The 12,890-nt window shown below is 55.0% G+C and overlaps 1 protein-coding gene across 4 annotated transcripts in view; it reads right to left on the bottom strand.

Moving 5' to 3' along the window:
• Nucleotides 1–12,890, bottom strand: part of AP1B1 (adaptor related protein complex 1 subunit beta 1) — a 60,764-nt gene that overhangs the window by 23,894 nt on the left and 23,980 nt on the right. For all 4 annotated transcript variants that reach the window (XM_038762370.1, XM_038762369.1, XM_038762366.1 and 1 more), the window contains exons 3-10: nucleotides 12,394–12,499; nucleotides 11,081–11,216; nucleotides 10,161–10,406; nucleotides 7,253–7,443; nucleotides 5,555–5,776; nucleotides 3,065–3,185; nucleotides 1,196–1,291; nucleotides 317–432 (exon numbers count right to left, since the gene is read on the bottom strand). In XM_038762370.1, coding sequence (XP_038618298.1) covers nucleotides 317–432; nucleotides 1,196–1,291; nucleotides 3,065–3,185; nucleotides 5,555–5,776; nucleotides 7,253–7,443; nucleotides 10,161–10,406; nucleotides 11,081–11,216; nucleotides 12,394–12,499 — 1,234 coding nt within the window. The remainder of the gene's footprint in view (nucleotides 1–316; nucleotides 433–1,195; nucleotides 1,292–3,064; nucleotides 3,186–5,554; nucleotides 5,777–7,252; nucleotides 7,444–10,160; nucleotides 10,407–11,080; nucleotides 11,217–12,393; nucleotides 12,500–12,890) is intronic.

Here is a 12,890-nt window from a genome sequence, read left to right on the forward strand (position 1 = left end):
ACTGCCACAATTATTCTAACCGTAATGTACCCTTCCAGGGACGTAGAAGTGCTCTTTCAGTGCTCTGCGCCCAGTCTGGGCTCAATGTCCACTAGTGATGGATGAGCGCTTTCCACTTTCTGGTCCCTCCAAAGGCTTTCCTGAGACATGCACAGGGGCCAAGATGGGAGGCGGGCAACTTGTACTTCCCAAGCGCTTAGTACAGTGCTCTGCACACAGTCAGCGCTCAGTAAATACGATTGATTGATTGATTGATTGAGGGGGGAGGCACGCGGGGACTTGGTGCATATTGGGGCGGGGAGGGAAACGGACGTACTTGTTGGGGTACTTGCGAAAGATATCCTTGATGACCACGATGGCTTCCTGCACCACATAGTTGACCTTGGTCTGGATCAGGTCCAACAGCGTGCTTACACAGCGCTCGGCGGATTGCTGCAGGAGAAGGGTGGGCCGGGGGTGGGGGGAATCGGCAGGAAGGGGTCAGCCAGCATCCCCCAACCACTCTTTGAGCCGCTAAGAAGGCTGATCCCAGGAATGCAAGGTCCCTTGCGGGACTCTCTCATGCTCTCCCCCCATTCTATCTCTCTCCCTTTCCTCCTCACCCCTCCCTCTCTCTTCCCTTCTCCTCCTCTCCCTTCCCATCTTCTTGTCACCCCATCTCCCTTCTCATCATCATCAATCGTATTTATTGAGCGCTTACTGTATGCGCAGCACTGTACTAAGCGCTTGGGAAGTACAAATTGGCAACATATAGAGACAGTAGCTACCCAACAGTGGGCTCACAGTCCCTTCTCCTCTCTGTCTCCCCATATCCCCCCTCAGTCTTCCCTTCTCCCCCTCTCCCGTCCGTCCTCCTGGATCTCCCCGTCTCTCCTCTCCCTTCCCCATCTCCCCCCATCCCTCACCTTTCCCCCCCTCTCCCTTTCCCTTCCCAGCTCAGAAGATGGATTGGGAATATACTTAATTCCCCCTTCAGGGAATAGGGAAAGAAAACAACCTAGGGAGGGAAGAAGACAGGCGGAGGCTGCCCGGAGGAGGAGAAGGAGGTGGGCGATAAGGGAGGAAGCAGGTGGCTCCTGGGCGGTCCCAACTCTCAGCCTCTGGAACTTCTGGGAATGACCGAGCAGAGTCCGGGACCCCAACTGGCAGCCAGCTCGGCACCGTGCCTGCCCACCCAGATGCCCCCAAGTCTCACCTCCACCTTGATGGCGCAGCGCCCGATGGCCCGCACCGCCTTGCGAACAAAATCCACGTCCACTTCGGTCGCGTACTCCTTCAGCTCGGCCAACACCTGCTGTCAAAGCCCAAAATCAAGCCGGGACCTCGGGCGCCGGGACCTCGGATGCCGGGACCTCGGATGCCGGGACCTTGGGCTCCGAGATCTCAGATTCCAGCCCCTGGCTCACCTGCTCGGCCAACGAGGATCTTTGAAAGAGGGGTTTGGGGGACTAGGTGAGCTCTCCCTCCTTCCCCGAACTGGGCAGGATGCCATTCCAGGCTGGTCCCACACCTGTCTCCCCTTCCCGCAACGGGCTCTGCTAAGGGCAGGAGGCGAAGCCGGATGAACGGCTAGGCCCGGCACCCAGGGTCCTCCAGGGAAAGGAGCGAGACCGAGGGGAACTAGCCCGGGCCCGGGAGTCGGAGGACCTGGGTTCTAATCCTGACTCCGCCACTTGTCTGTTGGGTGACCTTGGGCAAATCACTTCCTCTTCCCTGGGCCTCAGTTTCCTCATCTGTAAAACGAGGATTAAGACTGCGAGCCCCATGTGGGACATGGACTGTCTCCAACCTGATGACCTCGGATCTACCCCAGTGCTTAGCACGGTGCCTGGGGCATAGTAAACACTTAAAAAAATACCCTTAAAAAAAAAAAAGTTCACTCCTCCACTCCAGCCACGGTGAAGGGTATGGAGCAGGCATTCTCCATCTTTCCTCAAAGCCAGACCCCTGGGACCCCAAGATTTCGCCTGTCTTCCCTACTGGACAGTCAGTTCCTTGTGGGCAGGCAATCTATCACTTTCATTCATTCAGTCGTATTTATTGAGCGCTTACTGTGTGCAGAGCACTGTACTAAGCGCTTGGGAAGTACAAGTCAGCAACATACAGAGAGGGTTCCTACCCAACAATGGGCTCGCTTCTCCATTTTGGACTTCCCAAGCGCTTAGCACAGGGTATCGTGCCCAGCGGGGGCTCAATAAGTACTACTACTACTACTACTACTACTAATGGCATCTGTTAAGCACTTACTATGTGCAGAGCACTGTTCTAAGCGCTGGGGGGGGTTACAAGGTGATCAAGTTGTCCCATGTGGGGCTGACGGTCTTAACCCCCATTTTACAGGTGAAGTAACTGAGGCTCAGAGAAGTGAAGTGACTTGCCCAAGGTCACACAGCAGACATGTGGGGGAGCGGCATTCGAACCCATGACCTCTGACTCCAAAGCCCGGGCTCTTTCCACTGAGCCACGCTGCTCCTCTAGTACAATTCCATTCCTTAAGTACCCCCACACCACCCTGCCCAGGCGGTCAATCAATCGATCGATCCTGAGTGCCGCTGCGTGCAGAGTGCTGTGCTGAGCGCTTGGGAGAGAACTGCCGCTTCCTTCCTCTCCCCCCTCTCCATCCCCCCCATCTTACCTCCTTCCCTTCTCCACAGCACCTGTATAGATGTATATATGTTTGTACATATTTATTACTGTATTTATTTATTTTGCTTGTGCGTATCTATCCTATTTATCTTATTTTGCTAGTATGTTTGGTTTTATTCTCTGTCTCCCCCGTTTAGACTGTGAGCCCACTGTCGGGTAGGGACCGTCTCCCTATGTTGCCAATTTGGACTTCCCAAGCGCTTAGTACAGTGCTCTGCGCATAGTAAGCGCTCAATAAATGCGATTGATTGATTGATTGCCGCTGCTCTGCTTTTGGCTGGGCGCCCTGGAATTCTTGCTCTCCCCTAGTGCCCTCTCCCAAGCGCTCAGTACAGCATCCCGCATGGCGTATTGACAGGACTGACGGGGTGGGGTGGGGGGTCCGCCCGGGGGACGGTCCCGCGTGGGGCGAGCGGACCTGGGCGATGTTGGCCTGGGACGCCAGGCGGATCATGATGTCCAGTTTCTCCAGCTTGACGTAGATGGGGTCGTTGTACTTCACGAAAAACACCTTCATCTCGTGCTTCAGGATCTCGGGCCTGGTGGGATGGGGACGGAGAAGGCGGCCACTCAGCCAGTGGTATTTACTGGACGCTTACTGTGTGCATAGCGCTGCACTGAGCGCTTGGGGTGAATGAATGAATGAATGACAATACAACAGGGTTGGTCGATGTGACCCCTGCCGCCGTGCGGCCTAATGGAAAGAACCCGGGCCTGTGTTCTAATCCCTCCTCCGCCACTTGTCTGCTGGGAGTCCCTGGGCAAGTCACTTCACTTCTCTGTGCCTCAGTGACCTCATCTGTAAAATGGAGATTAAGACCGTGAGCCCCATGTGAGACAGGGACTGTGTCCAACCTGATTACCTTGTATCTACACGAAAAGCACCTTCATCTCGTGCTTCAGGATCTCGGGCCTGGTGGGATGGGGACGGAGAAGGCGGCCACTCAGCCAGTGGTATTTACTGAACGCTTACTGTGTGTGTAGCGCTGCACTGAGCGCTTGGGGTGAATGAATGAATGACTGACAATACAACAGGGTTGGTAGATGTGACCCCTGCCGCTGTGCGGCCTAATGGAAAGAACCCAGGCCTGAGACTCAGAGGGCTTGTATTCTAATCCCTCCTCCGCCACTTGTCCGCTGTGAGTCCCTGGGCAAGTAACTCCACTTCTCTGTGCCTCAGTGGCCTCATCTGTAAAATGGAGATTAAGACCGTGAGCCCCATGTGAGACAGGGACTGTGTCCAACCTGATTACCTGATTACCAGCTTCTTTTAGACTGTGAGCCCACTGTTGGGTACGGACTGTCTCTATATGTTGCCAATTTGTACTTCCCAAGCGCTTAGTACAGTGCTCTGCACATGGTAAGCGCTCAATAAATACGATTGATGATGATGATGATGATTACCTTGTATCTACCCCAGCGCTTAGTAAAGTACCTGGTACATAGTAAGCACTTAAGGAATAGCATAAAAAAAAAAAAGAATTTCCAGGCCACGGGGGAGAGACATTAAAATCGCCCATTGGAAAGAGCCTGGACCTTGGAGTCGGGGGGCATGGGTTCAAATCCCGGCTCCGCCAATTGCCAGCTGTGTGACTTTGGGCAAGTCACTTCACTTCTCTGGGCCTCAGTTACCTCATCTGGAAAATGGGGATGAAGGCTGTGAGCCCTCCGTGGGACAACCTGATCACCTTGTAGCCTCCTCAGCACTTAGAACAGTGCTTTGCACCTAGTAAGCGTTTAATAAATGCCATTATCATTATTATTATTATTATAATCCCAGCTCCGCCACTTGTCTACAAACACCTCAATAAATACAAGGGCCGGAGTAGGTGCAAATGAACTAAGTCAGACACAGTCCCCGTCCCACATGGAAGCAGCGCGGCTCACCGGAATGAGCACGGGCTTTGAAGTTAGAGGTCATGGGTTCAAATCCTGCCTCCACCAACTGCCAGCTGTGTGATTTTGGGCAGGTCACTTGACTTCTCTGGGCCTCAGTTACCTCATCCGTAAAACGGGGGTGAAGACTGTGAGCCCCCCGTGGGACAACCTGATCACCTTGTAACCACCTCAGCGCTCAGAACAGTGTTTTGCACCTAGTAAGCGCTTAATAAATGCCATTATCATTATTATTATTATTATAATCCCAGCTCCGCCACTTGTCTACAAACACCTCAATAAATACAAGGGCCGGAGTAGGTGCAAATGAACTAAGTCAGACACAGTCCCCGTCCCACATGGAAGCAGCGCGGCTCACCGGAATGAGCACGGGCTTTGAAGTTAGAGGTCATGGGTTCAAATCCTGCCTCCACCAACTGCCAGCTGTGTGATTTTGGGCAGGTCACTTGACTTCTCTGGGCCTCAGTTACCTCATCCGTAAAACGGGGGTGAAGACTGTGAGCCCCCCGTGGGACAACCTGATCACCTCGTAGCCTCCTCAGCGCTTAGAACAGTGCTTTGCACCTAGGAAGCGCTTAATAAATGCCATTATCATTATTATTATTATTATTATCCCAGCTCCGCCACTTGTCTACAAACACCTCAATAAATACAAGGGCCGGAGCAGGTGCAAATGAACTAAGTCATACACAGTCCCCGTCCCACGTGGAGCCTGTGGTCTAACAGTTACTGAATCCCCGTTTTCAGAAGAGGGAACTGAGGCCCACAGGAATCAAGTGCCTTGCCCAAGGTCGCACAGCAAGCAATTGGCAGAGCTGGGATTCGAACCCAGGTCTTCTGACTCCCCGGGCCGTTGTCTCTCCACCGCTTCTCCGATACCATTACCGTACCGCCGGATCGGGCGGGCAACCGAGGCTCGGTTGACCGGAAACCACCTGTCGGCATGGGGTCACGATGGCCCGTGTCGCCCCGCGGCCCGTCGACGGGCAGCGGAGTGGGGGGAGACCGTTACCTCTTCTGCACAATGAGGTTGATGTTGCGGAGGGCCACGTACTGCAGCTCGGGCTCGGCGGACAGCAGGGTGACCAGCGGCGGGGCCAGCTTCTTCAGCAGGGTGCCGTAGTAGTCCAGGTCCTTGGACAGCATCTCCATGAACTTCATCAGCACCTTCACGGCCGACAGCACCACCGCCGAGTTGGCGTGCGACAGTCGGGGGGTCACCCGCTCGCAGATGCTGCGCGGGCGGGGGGACAGGGTTAAGGCGGCGGCCTCCATCAGTGGTATTTAGCGAGCGCTTACGGGGTGCGGAGCGCTGTACCGAGAAGCGCCGGGGAGGGGATGACCTGAGTAAGGAGACGCGTTCCCTGCCCACAAAGGTCCTCAAAAACCTCCAGTGGCTACCAATCAATCTGCGCATCAGGCAGAAACTCCTCACCCTGGGCTTCAAGGCTGTCCATCCATCCCCTCGCCCCCTCCTACCTCACCTCCCTTCTCTCCTTCTCCAGCCCAGCCCGCACCCTCCGCTCCTCCGCCGCTAATCTCCTCACCGTACCTCGTTCTCGCCTGTCCCGCCATCGTCCCCCGGCCCACGGCATCCCCCGGGCCTGGAATGCCCCCAATCCCTCTGCCCCTCCGCCAAGCTCGCTCTCTTCCTCCCTTCGAGGCCCTGCTGAGAGCTCACCTCCTCCAGGAGGCCTTCCCAGACTGAGCCCCTTCCTTCCTCTCCCCCTCGTCCCCCTCTCCATCCCCCCCATCTTACCTCCTTCCCTTCCCCACAGCACCTGTATATATGTATATATGGTTGTACATATTTATTACTCTATTTATTTATTTTACTTGTACATATCTATCCTATTTATTTTATTTTGTTAGTATGCTTGGTTTTGTTCTCTGTCTCCCCCTTTTAGACTGTGAGCCCACTGTTGGGTAGGGACTGTCTCTATATGTTGCCAATTTGTACTTCCCAAGCGCTTAGTACAGTGCTCTGCACATAGTAACCGCTCAATAAATACGATTGATGATGATGATGATGATGACAAAGAGCTTACGGTCCACAGGGAAACAGGGGACTCTGGGCGCTGGAGCCCTGCCCCACCGCCCCCACAGCCCTCCACCGGCCTGGGAAGAGTTGGGACGCTGGAGGAGGAGAGGGGGGAAAACGAGGGTACCCCCACACCAACTGGACCCGGCTTGGGGCATAGGGGGCCACGCATGGACGCCCTCCAGCAGTTTAGGGGGCGCAGAGGTGGGGACTTCCGGCTCTGCCTGGGAGGCTATCATCATCATCATCATCATCAATCGTATTTATTCAGCGCTTACTACGTGCAGAGCACTGTACTAAAGGCTTGGGAAGTACAAATTGGCAACATATAGAGACAGTCCCTACCCAACAGTGGGCTCACAGTCTAAAAGGGGGTGACAGAGAACAAAACCAAACCTGCTAACAAAATAAAATAAATAGAATAGATAGGTACAAGTAAAATAAATAGAGTAATAAATATGTACAAACATATATACAGGTCCTGTGGGGAAGGGAAGGAGGTAAGATGGGGGGGATGGAGACCGCGGCCTAGCCCGGCCCTTGCCCTCGGGCGGCCGATCGATCGATCAATCAATCGGTGGCGTTTACCGAGCGCTCGGGAGAGCACCGGAGCAGCTGAAGCAGCCCGCGGCCGGTCGGGGGCCGACTCAGGGGCCCCCGAGTCCTCACCTCTGGGCTTCGCGGTCGTCCTTGGGCATGTAATTGGCCAGGCAGTCCAGGATGAAGATCTGGCCCCACTCGGTGCACTCGTTCAGGGCCGTCAGCAGCTTGTTGATGGACTGCGGGTTCAGGTCCAGCAGGTTGCTGCTCGGGTGGGACTCGGCGATTTCCGAGAGGGCGGCCACCGCGTTGGCCACCACCTGCCGGGCGGAGGGGGGGAGGGGGAGAGGGGCTGAGCGCACCCTCCAGGGGAAGCTCCTCGCGGATGGAGTTTGGGACTTTCCCGGGCGCCTAGTACCGTGCATTCCACCCCGTGGGCGCTCAGTACACTCTAGAACTGCTATCGCCGGGACGCCAATCCACTCAGTCTTAAGGAATGTGAACCTAGAATTAAGAGGGGGTGGGATGGCCAGTGGGCAGGGAGTCAAACACCAGAACCCACAGCCCTGCCGTCCCCATCTCTCTGGAGGGGGATGCTTTCCCCTTGTGGGGGTGACTCTCTGACCTGTGCCAACTCTTATGGAACTACGGGCCGTACAAAGTGGCATTTAAGTGCCTACTATATGCCAGGCCCTGTACTAAGCACTGGCGTGGATACAAGCAAATAGGGTTGAACACAATCCCTGTCCCACACGGATCTCCTAGTCTTTTAATCCCCATTTTACAGATGAGGGAACTGAGAGGGCAGTGAAGTGACTTGCCCAAGGCCGCAGAGCGGACAAGTAGCGGAGCCAGGATTAGAACCCATGACCTTCTGACTCCCAAGCCAGTGCCGTATTCACTAGGCCACGCTGCCCAAACTCATGTGAGTTTGCAGCGTGGCTCTGTGGGAAGAGCCAGGGCTTTGGAGTCAGAGGTCATGGGTTCAAATCCCAGCTCCGCCAATTGTCAGCTGTGTGACTTTGGGCAAGTCACTTCAATCAATCAATCAATCAATCAATCAATCGTATTTATTGAGCGCTTACTATGTGCAGAGCACTGTACTAAGCGCTTGGGAAGTACAAATTGGCATCACATAGAGACAGTCCCTACCCAACAGTGGGCTCACAGTCTAAAAGGGGGAGACAGAGAACAGAACCAAACATACCAACAAAATAAAATAAGTAGGATAGAAATGTACAAGTAAAATAAATAAATAAATAAATAAATAGAGTAATAAATATGTACAACCATATATACATATATACAGGTGCTGTGTACTTCACTTCTCTGGGCCTCAGTTACCTCATCTGTACAAGGGGAATTAAGATTGTGAGCCCCACGTGGGACAACCTGGTGGCCTTGTATCCCCCCAGCGCTTAGAACAGTGCTTTGCACATAGTAAGAGCTTAATAAATACCATCATCATCATCATGTGAGGGAATGGGACGGGGCTGATGCTTAAGGCCCAGTTTGAGGGCGAGGTTCTGGGAAAACCAGGCCCCAGAACCCGATGCCAATTTCCTGGCACCAACCACTGCCCGCAGTGAGGAAAGCTGGTGAGAAAAGTCACCGGGGTCCCCATCCCCCGGATCCCTAGCCTAGGAAGAAGCAGTGGGGTGCAGTGAAAGGCGCAGAAGCCTGAGACTCAGTGGACCTGGGTTTTACTCCTGGCTCTGCCACGTACCTGCTGTGTGACCTTGTCCAAGTCTTTTTTTTTTTAATGGTATTTGTTAAGCACTTACTATGTGCAAAGCACTGTTCTAAGCGCTGAGGGGATACAAGGCCATCAGGTTGTCCCACGTGGGGCTCACAGTCTTAATCCCCATTTTACAGATGAGGGAACCGAGGCACAGAGAAGTGACTTTCCCCCTTTTAGACCGTGAGCCCACTGTTGGGTAGGGACTGTCTCTACATGTTGGCAACTTGTACTTCCCAAGCGCTTAGCACAGTGCTCTGCACACAGTAAGCGCTCAATAAATACGACTGATGATGAAGTGACTTGCCCAAAGTCACACAGCTGGCAATTGGCGGAGCTGGGATTTGAACCCATGACCTCTGACTCCAAAGCCCAGGCTCTTTCCACGGAGCCACGCTGCCCTTCCTTGGGCCTCAGGAGTCGGAAAGAGGCTGTGTCCATCCTGATTTTCTGGGATCTATTATCGACATCGGCACTTGGTACAGTGCCTGGCACCTATGGTCTTAACAAATACTTATCATCATTATTATTATTATTGTTACCACTATCACTATAGGGGGCTGGGGTCCAGGAAAGACCTCAGCCCAGGGTCCTCAGGTAGCTGTCCAAATGAAGAGCGGCCCCTCAGCTTTTACGGCAGCAGGATCTCAGAGAGCCCACCCTTCCGCCCACCTAGGGGGATCGGAGCCTTCTCCTGCACTGAGAGAGTCAGAGCTGCCTGAGACTGGAGCTTAAGTTAGCCGTTAAGGGCGTCCATGCAGTTGCAGTTGGTAATGGGATGTGCTGAGTGCCCACTGAGTGCCGTGCACTGTACTAAACGCTTGGGAGTCCAAACTCTGAGCTCTCCTGGGCTGCCGGCTCCCATCCTGAGGCTCTGTGGGTAGGAAGCCCGGCTGACACCCGACCGGCTAAGCTCGCCCCGCGGGTGAGGTGGGTGAGAATCCCGAGGGTGCCAGCCTGGTCACGAAGACCCCCGGGGGACACGGTCCCTCTTGGCTCCTTCCAGAGGACGAGGTTGTGGCAGTTGGGTGGGGGGTGGGGGCTGTAGGACGGGCAGAAAAGTGACGAGTAGACAAGGACGCCCGGCCTCTGCCCGCTTCGTTCTGGGCAGCAGCGTGGCAGGCAGACACTCACGCAATCCCAACTCACAGAGGGAAAACAAGGGTCCGATTTGGCCGAGCTTGGCAGGGGCAGGGAATCCGAGGAGGGGAGGGGGAGGGCCGGATGGGGAACCACTAAGCAAACTGGAAGCAAGGGAAGGAGGAACGGAGGGAAGGAGGGAGGGAGGGACTTGGTCACCATGGGGTTGGAGTCGGAGATGAGATCCTTGAGGGTGTCCAGGAAGCCCTGGTCCTCCACCAGCTGGGCGTTGATGTCGTGGAGCTTGGCGACGCACACGGCGGCCGTCTTGCGCACGTAGGGATCCTCGTCTTTGAGGCACTTGCGCAGCGGCTCGCACAGGTACTCCGTGATCTTGTCCACCCGGATGCAGCCCATGGTCCGCACCGCCAGGGCCCGGATCAGCGGGTTCGGGTCCTCGCAGTCCTGAGGGAGCCGGACCCGGGCGGCCTCGATGTCCGCGGGCATCGCCGCCGGTGCCCGACGCTGACCTCGGAACCAGGGCCGGTACGGGGGCGGGGGGCAGGGAGAGCCTCGGGCCCGGGGACACAGACAACCGACTGTACTCAATCCCCTTGCTCCCTCCTACCTCACCCCGCTACGCCCCTTCGCTCCTTTATTGCCAACCTTCCCATCTCGCCTGCAACACCCTTCCTCCTCGTATCCGACAGACAGCGACTCTCCCCACCTTCAAAGCCTTATTGAAGGCCCATCTCCTCCAAGAGGCCTTCCCTGACTAAGCTCTCCTTTCCTTTTCTCCCACTCCCTTCTGCATCACCCTGACTTGCCCCCTTTATTCACTCTCCCCCTCCTAGCCCCACAGCACTCATCTGTAATGTGTTTAATGTCTGTCAGCTCACTGTGGGCAGGGAATGTGTGTGTTATACTGTTATACGCCCGCTCCTAAGCCCTTAGTACAGTGCTCTGCACACAGTGAGCCTCAATAAATACATCTGACTGTGTCGGCGCGTAAAACAGTGCTTGGCACATAGGAAGCGCTTAACAGATAGCATCATTATTTCAGGCCAGGGTTTGGGGGCGGTGCGGGGGACGACGACACCCTGGCTCGGAAGAGGTCGGGACGCCTCCCGCCCACTGACCTTGACGAAGGTGTTGACGGCCATGATGGCCATGTCCGGCTGGCTCTTGGCGTAGTTCATCAGATAGAGGTAGACGAGCTTCTTCAGCTCCAGGTTGTCCGTCTGCATGCAGTTTACCACGTCTGGGAAGAGGGCACTGAAAAGAAAGGCAGCCATGTGGGCGGTGGGCCGGGGGGCTCGCAAGAGCCGGGGCGGGGAGGGGTGAGTGGCCCCACAGGTCCCCCGAGCTCAGATCGGGGCGTGGGAGGGGGGACGGGACTTTCTGTTCACCCTGTAAGCGCTCAATAAATACGACTGAATGAATGAGTGCCTGAATGACCAGAAGCAGCCTAGGAGCTATCTCCCTAGGCTGAGGTGGGTCCTCCTGGGTGGGAATGGGGGTCTCATGCCTGACCCCTCACTGTTGGGAGGGGTCTAAGGCCCTGCTGAGAGCTCACCTCCTCCAGGAGGCCTTCCCAGACTGAGCCCCTTCCTTCCTCTCCCCCTTGTCCCCCTCTCCATCCCCCCCATCTTACCTCCTTCCCTTCCCCACGGCACCTGGATATATGTATATATGTTTGTACATATCTATTACTCTATTTATTTATTTATTTTATTTGTACATATCTATTCTACTTATTTTATTTTGTTAGTATGTTTGGTTTTGTTCTCTGTCTCCCCCTTTTAGACTGTGAGCCCACTGTTGTCTCTATATGTTGCCAATTTGTACTTCCCAAGCGCTTAGTACAGTGCTCTGCACATAGTAAGCGCTCAATAAATACGATTGATGATGACGATGGGATCACTGATGGGCCACGCTTATAATCTGGGGACTCTCCCAGGTGCCAGCCCTCTCTCTCCATCCTGAGCAGCTTCCGAGTCTAAGGTGCTCAAACCTCCTCAGAGGAGACACCCGTCTCCCTCTCCCACCCCTTACTCCAGGGCAGCCATAAAAATAATGATGGCATTTGTTAAGTGCTTACTGTGTGCTAGGCACTGGGGGGATACAAGGTGATCAGGTTGTCCCACGGGGGGCTCACAGTCTTAATCCCCATTTTACAGATGAGCTAACTGAGGCCCAGAGAAGTTAAGTGTCTTGCCCAAAGTCACACAGCTGACAATTGGCGGAGCCGGGATTTGAACCTGTGACCTCCGACTCCAAAGCCCGGGCTCTTTCCACTGAGCCACGACGGGTGTAAGTGGCAGAGCTAAGTACTGAGTGCCCACTGGGTGCAGGGCACTGTACTGAATGCCCAGTGGAACACAACCGAAGCCCAAGACAGAGCGCGGAACCCAGCGGCTCGAGAGAGACCCTCCTTCCCCTCTGGGCCCACCTGACATCCTTGCCCACGGTCATGGACGCGATCACTTTCTTCACTGCTTCCTTTTTCTTTTCCTTCTTGTCGCTGTTGAGCTCCGCCTTCAGCTCGAAGATCTCCCCTGGAACAGGGAAGAGGAGGTGAGGCGGCCCGTAATAATAATAATGATGGCATTTATTAAGCGCTTACTATGTGCGAAGCGCTGTTCTAAGCACTGGGGAGGTTACAAGGTGATCAGGTTGTCCCACGGGGGGCTCACAGTCTTCATCCCCATTTTACAGATGAGGCACAGAGAAGTTAAGTGACTTGCCCAAAGTCACACAGCTGACAGGTGGCAGAGCTGGGATTTGAACCCATGACCTCTGACTCCAAAGCCGGGGCTCTTTCCACTGAGCCACGCTGCTTCCCGTAGCCAAGGAAAGGCCAAGCTGAGGGCACCAAGTCACCCAGGGGTTGGCCTCTCCCGCCCAGGAAACAGTAGCCAAAGGCTTCCTCAGACTCCCCTCCCTCAC

The sequence above is a fragment of the Tachyglossus aculeatus genome, chromosome 21, assembly GCF_015852505.1.
Source record: "Tachyglossus aculeatus isolate mTacAcu1 chromosome 21, mTacAcu1.pri, whole genome shotgun sequence".
NCBI classification, from domain to species: domain Eukaryota; kingdom Metazoa; phylum Chordata; class Mammalia; order Monotremata; family Tachyglossidae; genus Tachyglossus; species Tachyglossus aculeatus.